This window comes from Chamaea fasciata, unplaced genomic scaffold, assembly GCF_029207755.1.
Source record: "Chamaea fasciata isolate MVZ Bird 193981 ecotype frontalis unplaced genomic scaffold, bChaFas1.0.hap1 SCAF_1, whole genome shotgun sequence".
Lineage (NCBI taxonomy): Eukaryota > Metazoa > Chordata > Aves > Passeriformes > Sylviidae > Chamaea > Chamaea fasciata.
Window position 1 is genome coordinate 75,303,766 of NW_027094086.1, and position 13,485 is coordinate 75,317,250.

At 39.9% G+C, this 13,485-nt stretch overlaps 1 protein-coding gene across 1 annotated transcript in view; it reads right to left on the reverse strand.

Annotated features, from left to right (window-relative positions):
* Positions 1 to 1,287: 1,287 nt before the first annotated feature.
* MYO10 (myosin X) overlaps positions 1,288 to 13,485 on the reverse strand; it is a 162,740-nt gene continuing 150,542 nt past the window's right edge. The window contains 9 exon segments of the mRNA XM_066186412.1: positions 1,288 to 3,278; positions 3,559 to 3,750; positions 4,124 to 4,576; positions 7,040 to 7,160; positions 7,946 to 8,082; positions 8,669 to 8,876; positions 9,582 to 9,879; positions 10,845 to 10,968; positions 12,271 to 12,428. Coding sequence (XP_066042509.1) covers positions 3,168 to 3,278; positions 3,559 to 3,750; positions 4,124 to 4,576; positions 7,040 to 7,160; positions 7,946 to 8,082; positions 8,669 to 8,876; positions 9,582 to 9,879; positions 10,845 to 10,968; positions 12,271 to 12,428 — 1,802 coding nt within the window. The 3' untranslated portion in view covers positions 1,288 to 3,167.

The following is a 13,485-nucleotide window of genomic DNA, read 5'->3' on the forward strand; positions in this document are numbered from 1 at the left end:
CTTTTATGAAGACAGATGGGAGAGTTGAGGTTGTTCTACCTGGTAAAGGCTCCAGGGAGGCTTTAGAGCAGCTTTCCAGTACCTAAAGGGGACTACATGAGATCTGGAGCAGGAATTTTTATAAGGGCATGTAATGACAGAGCAAGGGGGAATTGCTTCAAATTGAGAGAGGGCAGATTTAGATTAGATATTAGAAATTCTATACTGTGAGGGTGGTGAGGCACTGGCACAGGCTGCCCAGAGAAGCTGTGGATGCCCCATATCTGGAAGTGTTCAAGGCAAGACTGGATGGAGCCCTGAGCAACCTGGTTTAGTGGAAGGTGTCCCTGCCCACAACAAGAGGATTGGAACTAAATGATTTTTAAGGTCCCTTTCAACCCAAACCATTCTGCAATTTTATAATTTAAGGACATACTAAGATGAAGCTATACTATTTTATTTCCATTGCATCTGACACTGTTCCCAGGCCTGACTGCATGGTTTCTGCCCAGCCTTGTGCTCTTGCAGGGTGCCTGGCTGGTGGGCTCCAGGTGAGGCTGTATTCTTCCAGGTGCAGTCTAAGGCTTGGGAATCCAATGTGTGCTCCCGGAGGGATTTTGGCAGAGTTGGTGTAACCACCTGGGGTAACCACCATCTTCCAGAGGGGAAAGAGTGGCAGTTCCACAACTGGGGTCAGTTCCAAGTGCATGGACAGGCATTCCACTTCCAAACTCAGGTGTGTCCATTATGTTGTATTTATTTTGACAATCTGTGCATTCATTCTATTGAATACTGACAACTATGAATTTTTTCTCTTTGCCTCAGTAACTGAGGACTAAGATGGCATGGCAGGTTAATAGACGTGGCATGAATGAAGCTCAGCTCTTAGAAGGGCCTGTCACTACATCACCGTAATTGCGTACTGACTGAGAGCAAGCATCCCTCCCAATGGTTGAAAGCATCCAGAAGTCAGTCAGGAGGTACTTGAATCAGGTAGTGGTGTCTGCTTCTCAAGACTGTGACCCTGTACAAGGCTGTCATCTTGTGTATTCTTGGATTGTTAACCAATTACTGATTATGCTGATGTGCAGGGACTTCTCTGAACATGTTTACGCGCAGGCAAAATTGAACTTTTTTGCTGTGCTGGCTGAAATATATAAATTGTGCCATTCCAAGGATGCCTTTCCAGGAGCAGCTAAATTCTTTCTAAACAGCTTGCATATGGGAAAAACTAAAAATAAAAAAAAGTTAATCTCAGATACTCTGTGTGTGTAACTAACATACTGAAGTTATAGCTTCTTTCATTCTTCTTGCTGACCTTAAATTAAGTTAACCTTTTCTGGGAGGGTGGGTATATTACATTACTAGTGTGATTTAGCAAGCCTGTAGGGACTGAAGGGTGGTGTCACAGATGGAGTGACTGGAAGTATCTGGCAATGGGAGGAGGGTGGAGGATTTCTCAGAGCAAGACTTGTAGTCTACAAAGGCTGTGTACAGTATGAGGGCAGTGCATGCTGCACTGCCATGATGTGGCTGGCTAATAAAAACAAGCCATCTTTCATCAGGGCTATGTAAATAGCAAAAGCTTCACTTGCACATTCCCTGTGGCATGGAATTGCTATGCAGTCCTTCCCTCTATGTCAAGCAAAGACACATTGCATGGACAAGGGCACCTGCCCCAAAATAGCACACAACACATGTACCTTTCCAAGAAAAAGCACACACACACACAGACACACATACACGGACACTTAGGTAGCCTGTGCTGTAGGCTTGCCTCCTGAGAAGACAGGAAATTAGAGTTTTCTTGCAAGTCTGACTCAGTAGAAAATAGAAACAGAGCACATTACATATATTTTCTTTATTGCTGGACTTTTTTTTCCCAGTAAGTAGGCATGATTCCTTAAAGGCTGAGGTTTTTAACAACAGTAAGGTTTTTCAGGTTTCTTTTTTTTTTCTTTCTTTTTTTTTTTTCCCCTGTGGACAAAAAGATACCTTTGAACAAGGTTTTGCCTTATATTACAGTATTTCTGTACAAAAATAAAAGTCCAAAATCAAATTATTATTAGCAGATATTCCCTAATTTATTTACAGGGTACTGTCAAGAACCTTCATCAGGCAACCAGGTAAAATAGAGAACTCTGTAGTAAAGCAGTTGCATTGTAAAAGGTTGCCTTCTCTAGTCAACTCTGAAGGGCTCTGGCCTTTGGCAGTGAGTCTGGGTTGAGGAGTCCAGCCAGAAGTATAAAACAGTGATGTCTTTCAAAGAAAAAATTAATATTAAAAACTTAAACTGACATTATGGATAATTGAACTGATAACTGTATTGCCATATTAGGGTAGTCTATAAATATTCTCAGCTACATCTCTCTTTATCATACAGCAGATACAGAATGCAGACTTCTGCTACTTATATGGTAATACATATTTGCAAAAGTAAAATCAATGTATGAAAATTTTGGAATTTACTTGCTAATAAACTGCTTATAAAGTAAGCATACAATTGTAACAACTATAACTCTGAACTATTAAAATGTACAGAAAGACTGTTTACACCATTGCACATACTTATTCCCTTTGCTTCAAAAGACTTGTGAAATACAGAATAAAATTTGTCAAATTTTACTGACAGCTCAAGCACGCATGCACAGTGTGCACATCCATGGAAACAAGGGGAAACAGTGTTGGCATCCATCAGGAAAGCTGCCAGCAGCGCTCCAAAAAAATATACCTTGCTCTTCTTCCCTCCCCCTTCCCACCTGTATACAGGCCAATAGATTAGTGCAGAATGGATGAATATAACTTTGTTTTCAGTGTTCTGAAAGGACAAAGGAAATCCTCCTGACTTTTATCAGCAACTTCAGATCAATACAAGTTAGGCTTAATATTGTAAGGCACTTATTGCTGCTTGTATTGCAGTGAATCGAGTCTTAAGGCATTTGTTACATCAACTGACAGTAATGATGCTTTGGAAAATTTTGAATGAGCCAGCAGTTCTAGTATGTGACTATTTCAGCTGATTTTCCCCTGCCTCCCTGTGGTCTTTCTAAAACATAGTTTGCAGATATTTTCCGTTGAAACTCTGGTTCTTGGTTAGCTTGTCAACAAAGGTGATCAATGTCCCCAGGTCGTTCTGAGGCCAAGGAGTGATATATTCTATTTAGGGCACAGTAGAACAGGTTTTGTTTTCACCTGGAGCTGCCTTGACTTCCATGACTACTCACGGATCGAGAGGTGCTGTAGCGTTTTTTCACAATCATACTGATGTAAGCTTTCATCAGCTTCGCAATGTCAACCACCTGCCAAGAGTAAGAAGAGCACAGTTCTTAGTAGGATAACAGTATATGAATGAATTTCTTTGGACACTAACAATATAAAACTGTCAAGCTTTCAACAAAACCCTTTTGCAGCTAAACAAATAAAAATACTCAGCACTTCTACCCATGCCATTCTGTCTTCCCTTGAGCTTTACAGGGATCTTGAACAGATCGCTAACATTTGCAGCCGTTACTAGAATTACTAAGTGGCCTGGCTATCAGAACAGGAAGACCACAATAAACAAAGCTACCTTGCTCTTACCTCGCTAGTTTCAAAAAGCAGTTCTCTTTCATCCACCACGATCTTGTAGGTGTTGGCAAGCGGAGCACCAAATGACAAGATATGTTCATACTGGAACACCTCCAGAGGCCTTCCTTCCCCACGCTTGTAGACAGAAACGGCATCAGCGCTGACTCCAAGCCACAACTCCTGTGGGAATCCCCCTTCTTTACACTAGAGGAAAAAAAAGTAAATTAACAGCAAGGGGAACAGTGGGAGCCACACAACACTTCTTACTGGTGATGTTTTTGTCTGTAACCATTTGTTAAAAAGTGCATATTGCTTGTCCCTCTTTAAATGGAGCCTTTTATACTTCTTATACTTGTTTGCAACCTGTCAGAATAGTATTCTGTCCCTCTGTTTTATGGTTAACTGGTGGATTTAAATAGCTACAGTGCTTGCCAATGAGAGTAGGCTTTTAATAGCTCAAAGTTTATTACATCAGCTGTCTGAGCATTGTGATACTGTATTTATGGTTTCACTGCTCTGGAATGAAATCATTACCTATACAGTACAAGCTGTAGTTTGAATGTTCATATGGTCTTACCTCTACGTCAAAGAGTGTTGAACCATAGCCAGGCCATTCCTTAATCAAAGCCATGTACTTTGCCATGGCCTGCTCCTGATTCATCCTCTGGAGTTTTTTCCATTTGTCAATAATACTAGTCCTGGAAGCTGAGATTTCCTCTTTGACCCACATGTCTAACATCTGATCCTCCTCAACCTTCTGTTTGCTGACAGAGCCACTGCGGAAACTCCTCCGCAGTGTTCCTTCAAGAAAGCTGGCTCGTTTCTTCTCAGCCTTCTCTGATGCAGTAAATGTTTTGGTTGACTGTGTAATCCTAGACTTCAGCTTTTGCAAGGGATAGACTTCCTCCAGTTCTGGTATGGTGGTGTGCACAGTGTAATCTCCTTGAAGGTACTGAAGACGCAAAGCTGCAAGGACCTGGAGGGTTTCCTCAGGAGCAGGATAATGTCCTTTAATCACTGCTTCATGAGCCTATCAAGGGGAAAAAAGGTAGCTTTTTATAAAGCGGCCATTGAAAGAAATATGAGAAAAAAAGGGGAGTAGATTTACTCCCAGGCAAACGCAGGACCTGAAATAAATGATCCATCAAATAAATGAATGGGGTAAATTTCTTAGCAAATTTAAGCTGGGTAAGTCTGGGTTTACCAGAAGAACTGCAAGGCAACTGAGGAACCTGCCAAATGGGAATTACTTTTACTAGGACAGCTTTTAGTGAACTCCCATATCTAAGAGTAACTGAACCATGAAAAAGGAATATAAAATGTAAAGGGGAGAAAACAGGATCTAAATATCTAATTGAGGAGAAGCCATCTATGTTCAAGGACATTAGGAAGAAACAGGCCTCCAGTTTTGTTTACTGATGTCAATAATCTGGCTGTGAAAACTGATGTTTCCAGCCAAACCAGCCAAGCTCTAGGACAGCTTTGTAATTTTACTGAGGGGAAACAATATATCTTCAATGGATCCCAAATCAAGTTAGTACAACATCTACATATTACAGTGCTCAGTAGCATCAGGGATGAGATTCTGAACCAAGAAGACTCTTCAAAATCCTAGCTCTCTGCACACTCATTCAAACCTGTGAAAATGTGCAGCAGCTAAGTGCTTTCTTTCATATGACAGTAGTAGAGGAAACAAACACGCATGGGGTCTGGAGATCCAGGAATTGCAAGTTTAGTAAACACACAGAGATAATTCACAGCTAAGTAACAACTAGTTTGTTTAGGTGTACAAAGTGTGCCTTTAAATATGCAAAATGGTTTACCTGAGATTGTACACATGCAGAAGAAAGAGCTGTCTTTTAGAATTGGAAAGACAGTATTTTAATGAGGAAGAAGAACTAAAAGATTTTCTTCAGCGCCTTATGATTATTAAAGGATTCAGACTTTAAAATAATGGAGACTGCAGAGTTAAAACTGATGACAGAAGGAAATTTTCATAATTGTCTGAAAAAAGTTGATCACTGACGTGAAAAGCAGATAATTAGAAAAAATAGAATAGAATTGATGTTAGAATGTAATGTTACCTCTTCAAGTTATTGCAGTAATACTGCTGGTAGGGATTGAATGTCATGCTTTATAACAAATGCTACTGGTTTTGGCAAGGCATAAAGTATTTGGCTAAACAGTAGTCAGCACAGAATGCTCCATGAAAACAATCTGCTTCAGCAAATGTGCTTGTTTTAGCTGTTCATACAGAAAGCTGCCTGAATCTGCCTCTTAAGCCAATAATGTAACGCAGCAGATTGTATGCAGAGTTCTCACAGATTTTCTTCTTGCTGTTTGAAGTTCATCCCAAACAGAGACACCAGATGACTCCTCTAGAAGTAACAACAGACAGACAGAACGGCCGTGTTTCTAAGCCCAACCAAGGCAACCTATTGCCCAGATCCTTCAGCCAACAATAAACAGTTCTGGACTGAGCTACAGTAGTAGGCTCTGGAAGGAGACTTTTGGTACACTTGTGATGTAATATGGTGCCTTAAATTCTAAACTGCACAAGGAAGAAATACTCTATTACGGGGAAGATGTAGAAGGGGAAAACCCTTCATATGTATGGAAATTGAGGTACGTCAGTCCTCAATCACAGCAGTCTTGCTTACCAATAGAATGTCAGTGTCTTGGTGTTGCAAAGAGTAAGCAATCTTAACCCTATACAGAAATCTTGATCAGTCAAGTGCCTACTGGAAGAAGTTGACTATTGGAAGAATTTTTAATCATTTGCAATATAGTAGAGCAGGAGAAGATCAATCAACAGTAATAAATGCCATCAGTGAGTTTCTGAGTAACTGTGGGGATTGATATAACAGAAATCCAGCTGCTGATGCATTTAATTTTCATTAGAAGTCAATTCAACTTATTTTATGTTTTGCAGTGTAGCCTCATTCTGAGCTCAGCATGTTCACTAAGTGGATTTCTGTTCATCATAGCTGTCTTACTGTTATTGCTGAGACTGGACTATTATACTATGGTACCTATGAAATGATCAGTTTTTTAAAAGATGAAAAGCCACTGCTCAATTAGCTCTGTACAGTTGCCAGCAGGAGTCTCTTATTAATTAATTTGTTGCCAGTGACACTTTTTTTTTACTTTATTTCTTACAATTTCTTCAGAAAATGGTTTAAGAAGAGGAAAATTAAATGCAAGTATTATTCTTTTTTATGCAGCTTAGATCCTGTTATCCGTTTTTCTACCACTACACAGAAAGCAATGGACAAGTAATGCAGAAGTAAGAAACATAACACTAGAGAAAGACATGCTTCACTTATGTCAAGATAGGCCTATTTTGACCACTGAAACACTTTGCTCTTGATGCTTGAGTAGTAGTGCATTTAGTTGAACAGAAGCAAAATCAAAACTCTCTCTGTGCTGCCTACATCTCTTGCTTTTTTTCCTCCTCTTAAAAGTGCCTCAAAACAGAACCTTTGTTCTTTACCTGCTCAAACATAAAGGCAAATTCCACGCTATCTTTTGGGACGTTTTCTGTGTCCAGGAAGCAGTAGAGCTTGAAGTAGAACTTCCAGTGCATCTCCCCAGCTTCAGTAGTGGCAGCAAGCCTGCATCATTAGAGAGGGAGACCAGATCTGTGAAATCAAACTCTTCTAAATTGCCACCTGTGGAATCTAAGCAAGGCATCAGCTGAACTTTGCTTTATGTGTGTCTGTGTATTTAGAGCCTACAGCAAAATCAAGGACAAATGTTGACTCAGTCCTCAAATAAATGGTTTCTAACCCATATTCTCTTAATAAATGTTGATTTTTAGATAAGTCAGGTGTTAATAAAAGCCACATTATTAAGTCCTGTTATAAAACATTCATTTTTTCCCTGTTTTTATGTGGATAAAGGGGGCTGATTGCCATGCATAAAAAGTAAGGATGACAAACAGGTATTTAGGTTTGTATTACACTTTCTTACACCAGTGCTATGGGTGGTTTCAATTTTACTGGTAAGAGAAATGCTGTGAGCTGTACTGAGGTGACTTCCATGTGAAGTTGATAACAGTCAGAATGGCAGTGACTGCCTGGAGGTCAGTTATCACAGCCACATTGCCAGTATGGTGGAATAATTTGTAGTAGTGGAAAAGAAAATGTGGAAATAGTGATAAGAAATACTACTCTACTGGTGTCAGGACAGAGGAAAACCAACACAAGTGGATAGGTGGCTATTAAGTCTTTTAAGAAAACTAAAAAAGAGATCTTTTTGTTCCAGAAATGGCCACATGTCTAATTCAGCTGCATCATCACAAACAATCAAGTCAAAAAGAAAATTCAGCATTACTGACATTGGAAATTTATTTAATTGCTACTTATTAGAGTGAAGAGAGAAGGCGAGGTAGACTCACTTTTCAAACTTTGCCAAGACATCAGCTACAATGGTTCTGCTTTCAATTGCTTTATCAGTAGTTCCGTTGTATTCAAACAAAGCAAACATATTTCTGCTGTCCTCCATGGCCAAGCCACGAATTAACTTTTCAACCACCTAATGAAAAAGAGCCCATGAAAAAACCATAACATGAAAAAACAGTACCACAGAGTAAGAGAGATACTTTGAAAAAAAAAAACAGAGTTAGGTTTTACATTAGGCTAAAAACATTATTAACTTGTCGTCATCAGCATTATTAATTATTGTCAAATTCCACTGTAATTTTTTATTCTTTCAGAATATGTATGTTCTATCTCCTGGCCAGATATCACCCCCTGTATTTCACCAACTCAGCAAGAGCTCCTTCTTTAGGATGCAGCTTGGCTTTCATACACTCCAATGTCTACGAAAGTTTCTCCAATAATGTCCTCTGCCTAGTTGCTTAGTCTTTCCTGTAATTCTTCCTGTAAGAAGGAACTACAGTTGGGTAATCCTCTGCAGCACAAAGACAGTTTTTATGACAGCGATTTCTCCAGAACACACTGAGGGGAGGGACAGCACTGGAAGCTTCTCTTTCCCAGAAAGGAGAGACTGGCAGAGAAAGCCCCAGTGCTTCCAAAGTGTAACACTACCGCTGCCTGGGACTGGGATGTAAAGGGACACACTGACTTTGTTCCGAAGACATTCTGTCACCACTTCTCACCTCTCCAGCTGTAGTGTGTGAGTTGATTGTTATCTTACAGGAGCCCCCACCATGGCAATAAACTGTGGATGTCATCTCCTGCCTGCCAATCAGTGCTTCTATTTCATCTCGTGATGGCACAAACTCTCTGCATTTGGTTTTCTTCAGAGATTCGTAAGTAAAAAGGGCGTATTTCTCCATTTCGGTTCCTGGAAACTGGTCACGAACCCTGTGAGACAAAAGTTACACTATTTTAAGCTGCCAGTCTGTGAAGTTTTCTTATTTGAGATTTTTTTTTCCCCTGAGAGTATTTCTGTATCCAGTAGACTATTTAATTGACACGCTCCAAGTACAGACAAAGCTTTTAAATTACTGAGTTTGTTGGTGGACTAACTTTCCTAATGACACATTCTGCATTCTTCCATTGCATCATAGCAAGAGGAACTCCACATTCTGGTTAATGCTGAACTGTCAACAGTGATTTATTATTATTTAACGTTCACTAATAATTTTAAATCAGATTTGCAATCGTAGGTTTGTACCTCAAGTACACCTTTAACTATGATACTGTTCTTTTATGTGCATGATGCGTATCTCATAAAATTAAGGTAAGCAGGATGAAGAATTTTTTAACAGGTTGGTTTGGATAGTTGAGAATGGGACCTGGGCATATGGGCTGAAAGTCATTTGAGTTTATACAGTGCCCCTTTTCCCAAACAAACTGTGCATTCAACTTTGTGGCATTTTGCTTGATTCTTCAAATGTGTGTAATTCCATCCAGACCAACTCACACACACTTTTCCTAGAACATTTTCTTTTTGGATTCACTGTTTGGCATAGCCAGTTTGCTAAGTGAATACACCTTCAATTCTCACTTCTAGATATCTAAACCCTGTTACAAGTTGTGGTGCTTTAGTAGATCAAAGGTTCCTACCTTTTGAGATGAAACTTGAGATATTTGAGGATGCTGCGACTGGGCAGAAACGTGCAACTCATGCAGGTGAGTATTTGCCAACTGTAGAGGTTCCCCACGCTCCCAGGGTTAGGCACTTTATTGGTTTGCTTGATGAGCTGACAGTAGAGCTCATCTCGGAGAGGTCGTAAATCATGTCCTGTTTGGAGGATACCTTGGATTATAGGGATGGGATCAGACATAGACTCCAGCTGCTGTAAAGAATTAAATATCTTGATGGCTTCATCCTGCAGAGTTGTGTAGCCTTTGTCTTTCAGCACTACAAAAGAAATTTTGGGAGAAATGTGCTTAGACTGAGATTTGAAAGAAAAAGCTCTCAGGCTTGATGTGGAAATTACTTAATGCTACTCTGTGACCCTTGTTATGGAGGATATTGGAATCTATATTTTCCATTTCAAATGTATGATAAAAACTCATTTTATGAGCTAATTTGCTATTGAGATTTGTTCCAAATCTGATAACTGAAAAGCTGTATCTTGATTGATTGTTTTTTGTGACAGAGAGTTTTTCTTTCAGAGCAAGTCACACTACTGAAGTGCCATATCACACTCCATATTAACCTCCTACCCTCCTCCCAAGGATGAAACTTGTGGTCTGAGTAGTATCTTGTTTAATATGCAGTTGCAAATTAAGGTAACCAAATCCTTTATAAGGACACCAAGTTCACAGTCACCAATACCTCTGAACCATTCATTCAAAAGAGACTTTTAAATTAGTGTTTGAGTTAAGAAGATTAAAAGAGATGATTACATTAATCTCAGGACTAAACAAAGCATTACTTTTTAAAACCCTGTACACTCATAAATGTCATTTCCCATAAATAAGGCTTTATCCCATCTGATGAAACATACACCTGTCAATTGGAAGCTGTGGGTGCTGCTGCATGGGGTAGGAAGCAAAAATAATTTGAGGAGGATATGATTCAAGGAGACTGAGTGAATCAGGTTTAGTAGCTTATTTCAGTGCAAGACTTTTCAAACTCAGTCTTCTTAGCTGAATTGCTGAAAACAATGGCAACCTTCCCTTCTGCAACACTTTTGCAGGAGCACCACAAGCCCATGACTCTATGCTAGGCAAACTGCTATACTCAAAAGCGAACAGAGAAACTTGTCTATTTGTACTGAACATGTATTTTGTCACCATTGCTTCACTGTAGACTAAAAAATTCCATCCTCTGGTTTAGTCTTTCATAAGGAAAAGTGGTTCTATCACTGGAAAACTTACAGTTTAGATTGATGTCCCCATATGGCAGTGGCAGTAATGGTGAATGCAATGGGTGATGAGTGTAACGGAGAATCGGATTCCTCTTATAAATCTGTTCAACGACATCAGCATTCAGGCAGTTTTCCTATTGGGGTAAGAAAAAAAACAGGATTTGGGGTCCAGCTTTAAGAAAAATGCAATGGTTTGTGCCCTTAGATTGATTATAAAAACTGAGCAATCAAGTGTTACCAACATTATTTGGTGTGAAATCCAGTTGTGGGTGCTGTGGCTGCCATGGCACGCTGTGGGCTATGACTGCTCAGTACCTGCTAACCTCAAGCCTTGGACAGGCTTGTTTTATCTGTGCAGTAAAAAAAACAAACTACAGCAGAGCTGCAGGACACCAAAATGAAGTATCGTAACAATTTTTGCAGTGTCTTTTCATTTTATACTCATTTTTACTCCAGTAATTTATAATGGGAAATATGATATCTGTATTCAAGTTGTATTTAAAAGTATTTCTCCAGCATAACTAACTGGTCTTTCAGTGAGAAACTGCACAAGCTACCAAACAAAATAGTCTGAAGTGCTGCTGTAAACCTGGTGCACCCACTCTGACATGCAAATACAGCTCTTACTGCTCTTCTTAGGCTGAGTTTGACAGATGTGTGACCACTGTCTTCTATTAGTCCTGAGTTCCATACATTTCTCCTGCTCTGAAGAACAGCATTCAAAACCTTGGCACTGACACCTTAATACCTCTCTTCCATGACAGAAGAGGTGGCACTCTCTAAGGGAGAAGGTCAGTAGCAGTTCTCCCCTTGCCTATTTCTTTGGTCTCTTGTGAGAATCATCATCCTCTCTCATAAATGCACATTAACAAAAAGCTCCAGAAAAACATTCTCTGGCTGTGCATGCACTGTCTCCAATGAGATCATAAAACAGTAAGCATTAATTGAATGTTTTTCTCATCATACAGAGATATGAGATGCTTAGCCTGTGCTATCTTATAAAAAGAAAAGGACCAAAATGACCAAAAAAAAAAAAAAAAAAAAAAAAAAAAGTCAGAAGAGACGTTCAGTCCACATTCTGGTGTGCTGCTCACTGGGCCAAACATGTCTGCTAACTCATGGACCTGCACAATGTGCTCTACTTCCAGGTGTAGCCATGTCTGTCGAGTTACACAAACCAGTAAAACTTGTTACTGTTTTAATGGAAAAAAGTTATCCCTCTTGCCCTGCAAGCAGCACTTCAAAGTTTGCTCTTCTACTGTTTAGACAGAAATTCCTTTATCAGGTCAGAGAACACATTCAGGTTTCACAATTTTAGTCCATGTCACCATGTAATTAAAATGTAATTTTCTGCTTTATTACCCAATACAGCAAAGCCAAAATGAAGATTCAGGGAACCATTCTTTCTCACCCCATGCCATCCTGCTTGTGCCTACCTTAATATCCTGAATGAGCTGCTGAGTTGGAGTATCAATGGGTGCCTTTGTGTCAATCACGTTTTGGATGGCACTTGACCAGCGCGTCGCTTCATTAAGCAATTTCGTATAGAGACGGTAACAGTGTTTGCGTCCGTACACAGTCACATTCCAGTAACCTGGCACAACAGCAAAACTGGTCATCATACAAGCTGCAGCCCAGCAGACACCCAGTGCTGCACTCTGGATCATGCTGGCAGTTCTTCAGGAAATAAAGTTGTGCGAGTTATCAAGTATCCTAATACAGATACTGTGGTATTAAAGGAGATTTTCTCCTTTAAAGAAGCCTAGGAGTAGCCTCAGACTACAACTATGCATCATGCAGACCCGTTTTACCCAGTAATCTTAGTAAAAATCACTGTAAGACAACACCGTTAATGCTGTGGAATATTCTCAGGTTCTTGTAGCTTGTGGGCCCTACTTCTCCAGTCCTGAATGTCACAGGAAAATCTGAGACAGACTTGCTTTGTACGCCAGAGTCTTTCATAGTCCGTGGCACATGTACAAACAGGCATAAGGCACAGACTACCTCCTCTGTCTTTAATTTTATACCAATGAAGTGGAAACTATGACAGGAAGAGCATTTCAGTTCAAATTCTCTCTCTGCATCATTGTGTAGGCTTTTTATGAAACAGATTCAGTGAAAGGAAATGTGTTTCATCTTTTCACTAGTGAAAGCCTCTTTGAAGTGTCAGTGACCCCAATGAGATAATACAGGACTGTCAACAGTCGCTTCTCATTTGCAAACAGACGCTTCTGAGTTGAAAACCAGTTCTGAAAGTGTACAGTGGAGCTGACTCAGGTGTAATATGTAGGTTACCACAAACTGCACTCTTACTCTGCATCTCCCTATACCTGCTCCAGTGTTGGCCCTCACAGTTCCTCAGCACATAAAATAATGTATGAGGAGAGTGCTACCCATGTCTTTCCCCAGGTCTTTGATGTGTAAGATAAGTGTTTACACTAACTTGGCAGCAGTGTCAGTCTGTGATAATTTGAATGTTGGTGAAAACAAATTTTACTCCTCTGTACATTACCTTTGTTTTTCACCCAGTAATTCCCTGTAAAACACCTCAGTGACTTGGGAACTGGATTTGTTCATGGAACTGCACCCATAACAATCCACTTAGAATATTCTTTTGCATTGTTTTTTGCATTACTAGCTAGAAGGACAGA